Source organism: Nestor notabilis, unplaced genomic scaffold (genome assembly GCF_000696875.1).
Source record: "Nestor notabilis isolate BGI_N333 unplaced genomic scaffold, ASM69687v1 scaffold22249, whole genome shotgun sequence".
NCBI lineage: Eukaryota > Metazoa > Chordata > Aves > Psittaciformes > Psittacidae > Nestor > Nestor notabilis.
Genome location: NW_009945350.1, coordinates 11936 through 16079, shown reverse-complemented (window position 1 = coordinate 16079; position 4144 = coordinate 11936). Strand labels below are relative to the sequence as shown.

The following is a 4144-nucleotide window of genomic DNA, read 5'->3' as shown; positions in this document are numbered from 1 at the left end:
CTTTCCAACCCAAACTACTCTATGATTCTAAGAAAGCTGATGAAAGGCAGAAAGCACTCAGAAAACTCTTGCAGCAAGTAGGTTATGGATAGCTTGAACAAAAGCTGTGTCCTTTGCAGCAGGAGTCAGAAGGATGTTGGGAAAAGTCAGTTGTCCATTCTCAGTTGTTCATTTTCCCATCGTTGGTGTCTTTAGCAGGATAAAATCTTTGTAGAGCTCTTCACTGTTCATCAAAGCTTGACTGGCTTCAATGGGTGTAAGTCACTACCTGAAAGTCCTGTTTCTTCAGTGCTCACAAACACTGAGACTCCTTTGATCCCAGGCAGGACCCCAGTCTCTGGTCCTTGCCCCGAGCCTGTGGTCCCACTTTTCCAGCTTCCCCATCTGGTATACCCAAGAGTGTCTAATCCATTCAGTGACTCAGAGCCTTCAGCCTGGCCTCTGTGCTCTTCCTGGCCATCTGCAGCTCCAAGCACACCTCCATCCCTGTCCCCAGACTGAGGCACCCTGATGAGGTGCGTGGAAGTGACCAGCACCTGTGAGCAAGGGATGGAGCTGAACCTGCTTCGCTGCTGCTGGGAAGGCCTCATCCCTCCGCTCCGCCGGCGCCCTGTGTTTGATACCGCAGCTGGGAAGCGGCGGCACTGACCTCTGGCCCCGAGCTGGGGTTTGGCAATGCAGAGGGTGAGCTGCGGCAGCGGCTCTGGCAGCTCCCTGTTTGCACAGGCGCTCGGGGACGCGCAGATCAAAGGGCTCCGCGTGAGTAAGAGCGGCCCAGCCCTGTGTTCTGTTCACGTTCCTGTCTCCCCAGGCTGTCTCTGCCTGCCTGGAGGGCTCAAAGGGCTTGGTGGGAGGACGTGGGTGACCCCGCGAGGTCCTTCAGGCACTGTGCTTTGACCTCACTGGGGTGGCATGTGTGTTCACTTGGGTGGGTCTCAACACTGTTCTCCTCAGAACACAGCAGCTGGTGGGCTGTGAAAAGCCAGCTCACTCCTAATCCTAGAGCAGACCCACAGCCCAGGTGTTGCCTGGGCTTCTCCCTGGTACATGTGGGGGACAGGGACTGGGGAGAGCAATGTGTGTGGGAGTCAGGCCCATAGACAGCCCATGGTTGGTGCAGTTACAGTGCAGCTACGGTGGGAAGTGGGGACCTGAAGAGGTTTCTGCTGTCCTGGGATGTGAGGGATGCACAGGGGTCAGCAGAGCTAATGAGGCTGCAGATCCCTCCCCAGCAAATCCAGCTGTGAAGCAAAGGGGCACAGACAGCTGGGGAATTTGGTGTACACTGCAAGCCCACCAAGTAATTTGCCTCCACAACTACAGGGAGACACTGTCCATGAACTTCAGGGCTCTAGCAGGAGCAGGCACTGCAGCTTGACACAAGTACAGAAACCAGGGTGTAAACATTTCTCGATCTAAGCAGCAGGTGCTTCTTTCCCCCATGAATAGCCAGGGAGGCAGATACATATCCAAACGGAAGATGTTAATGCAGAGGTACAAATGTCCACTGAAGCTTCTGTTCTTTTGGACAGGCAAAGCTGGCGGGGGAGCGTGGAGCTCGTGCGATCCTTTTTGACATTACCGATGATGAAAGTGCTGCTGACCAGGTACAAACCCCACTGGTAATATCAGCTAAACCACGGTGCCCCTGTCCCATCCCAAAATGTGCCCATGTCAGGACCCACCAGCCACTGACAGGCAGTGGGAGGTTCCAGGAGGACACTGCAGGCTGGTTTGGACGTTAGCTGTAAGAGCTCGTCCATGCACACAGACAGTGCTTTACTCTTTTGCTCGCTCCGTGGCACATCCAGGTGTCCACACAGCACACACCAGCAGCTTGTGAACAGCATCTTGATGCTCTTGAAGGACATTGTCTGGTCAGTTGAGCTTTTCTGCCAGGAGCTGGACGCCTCCTCTTGGGGAAGTCACAGATTACCCGATCCCAGCTAGTACAGACAGCACTGGTATGCCTTAGGGGAAAGATGATTTCTCAGTTGTTCAAGCCAAAGTCACCCTGCTGTGCTGTTGGTGGTGCTCCTGCTGCAAGTTTAACATTGGTTTCGAGACCTCTGGAGGTCCCTTCCACCAACACTGCTGTCATCTGTGGAAAGGAATAGGTTCCCCATCAAAATAATCAAGGGATGATGAAAAGCATCCAGCACTAGATGAGAGGGCAGGTAGGGGAGCTGGTGCCTGAGCTTATCCAAACTCTGGGCTGACTCCTGCTCACTGGATCCATCTGTTGTCGTTCTTTTATACACTTAGAACCAAAATTCTGATGCCAGGGAAATGCAGCAGTGAGTGCAAGTGAGAGGATGCTGAGGTTGCTCAGTAAGGGTATGGGAAGTGGCTGGTGTCAGATGGACACCCTGACTTGGGTCATTGTGGAGCAGAGGGCAGACTCGGGCACTTGCTGAGCCAGCACATGCCAGGCTGCCCGGACCATGGTGGAAAGCTGCTGGTATGGTCAGAAACACACTGAACAGTGACCACTTCTGCACGTAGAAGGCACCATTGGAGGCTGTTAAGAAAGCCTTGCTGAAGAGCTGCTGGAAGAGGAAGAACTTCCGTCTGGTTTCATCAAAGAGGGACCAGGCAAGTTGTGGAGGGGCAATCAGTTTCTGAAGTGTGTGCAAGAAGCACTGGGAGGAACCAGACATGCCTTGGGAGCCAGGATAGTCCTTGTTTCAGGCTGTTCTGGACCATCTCTCACTGTGTTTGTTTCTTTACAGCTGAGAAAGCCCAGAGGTCTGAGTCAGCCTGTGGTTCTGATCAGGGGTCATGATGCTGAGCTTCTCATGGGTGTCGTGAACAAGAACAGAGAGGCCCATGTGAAGATAGAGGTCAAGGAGCCACCAGCTTGGGTGAGAGACACACCATTCCCACTGCCTTCTGTATCCTCCCTCCCAAGCTGCTGTGCCATGGAATAGGACTTCCCCAGAGATGCTGAGCTTTCCTCCCCAGGGACAGAGATCACAGCCCTTTGCAGTAGCTGCTTGCCTGCAGCATTCAGATGACGTGCTGCAAATAACGGCTCAAAAGTGCTTTCAGCTTCTTTCCTTTCTTTATTTGTCATGAGTGAGGCGAGGGGATTCTCTTGTCTCTTCAGGTGAGACCAAGCCTTGATTTTTTCATCCTGTGCTACGTTTAGACCATGACCTCTAGGGAGCTGAGATGCTGCAAGACAGAGAAATTCCATTCCTGCTGGAATGCACAGAAAAGACTGAATCCTTTTACCTGTAAAGAGCAGAGGAGGCAGAGCTTGGCCAAGGATCATGTATTCAAAGGCTGATGGTCAGGAAGAAATTGGGATTCCTCTGCCTAGCTTTTGACTCCCACCCCTACCACACAAGAGTAATTTCTTCCCTGTTCTATCCCACAGCCAGACTACGACGTGTGGATCCTCCTCACGGTGGTCAGCACCGTGGTTGTCATCATCTTAATTTTTGTGGTGCGCACAAAGTGCCAACTGAACAGGACCCAGGTAGGGACCTCAAAGCTGCTGTGTCTGAGCAATTGGAAAGGCAGGAAAGGCAGGAATGGACAGTTTGGGAGGGGAAACGTGCCTCTGTATGAACTGAAGATGAGGCCACATGGGGCAGGAGCAGCCCAGGGATGAGCTGAGTGAACCTGAGATGAGCTGGCAGCATTCCTTGTGGGGTGGCCTTGCTTTCCTCCTGCCGCCTCACCAGCACTGCAGCCTGCAGTCCCAGCACCTTCCAAGAGCTTGGCCCAGCACCCAAAGCTGCAGATCTGGCCCCCAAGCTCTTGATATTAACAGTGTTGTCTGTACAGGTAGAGAGCAGAAGATTTAGTATTTTTAATAGAAACTAACAAATTAAATAATTGTCTTTGCAGAGTCAGATATATTTCCAGATTTGAGAATACCCTATTGGTCCTATAGAAGGACAAGCCTTTGGGGCTCAAAAGTTCAGCACTGCTGATTTGAATGTCCATGGCCAGATGTCTCCGGCTGCTGACAAAGCCTACTCTGGCAAAGTCAGGTTAGACAAAAAGTCACCTCTGGAAAAACACATATCACCCCCAAATTCCTGATGATGCCATTTTGCAAACAGAAGGGCAGTGGGAAGCAGGGCAGTGTGGGGCTGAGCCTCTCCTTCAAGCCTCCTCTCTCCGGTGCAGG

The 4144-nt window shown here is 52.4% G+C and overlaps 1 protein-coding gene across 1 annotated transcript in view; it reads left to right on the top strand.

Moving 5' to 3' along the window:
- The first annotated feature begins 675 nt into the window (after window positions 1-675).
- The window catches only part of RNF43 (ring finger protein 43), a 12396-nt gene continuing 8927 nt past the window's right edge, over window positions 676-4144 (top strand). The window contains 5 exon segments of the mRNA XM_010022849.1: window positions 676-759; window positions 1533-1607; window positions 2733-2864; window positions 3383-3484; window positions 4112-4144. The exon segment at window positions 4112-4144 is cut by the window's right edge and continues 135 nt beyond it. Of these exon segments, the coding sequence (XP_010021151.1) occupies window positions 676-759; window positions 1533-1607; window positions 2733-2864; window positions 3383-3484; window positions 4112-4144 (426 nt within the window).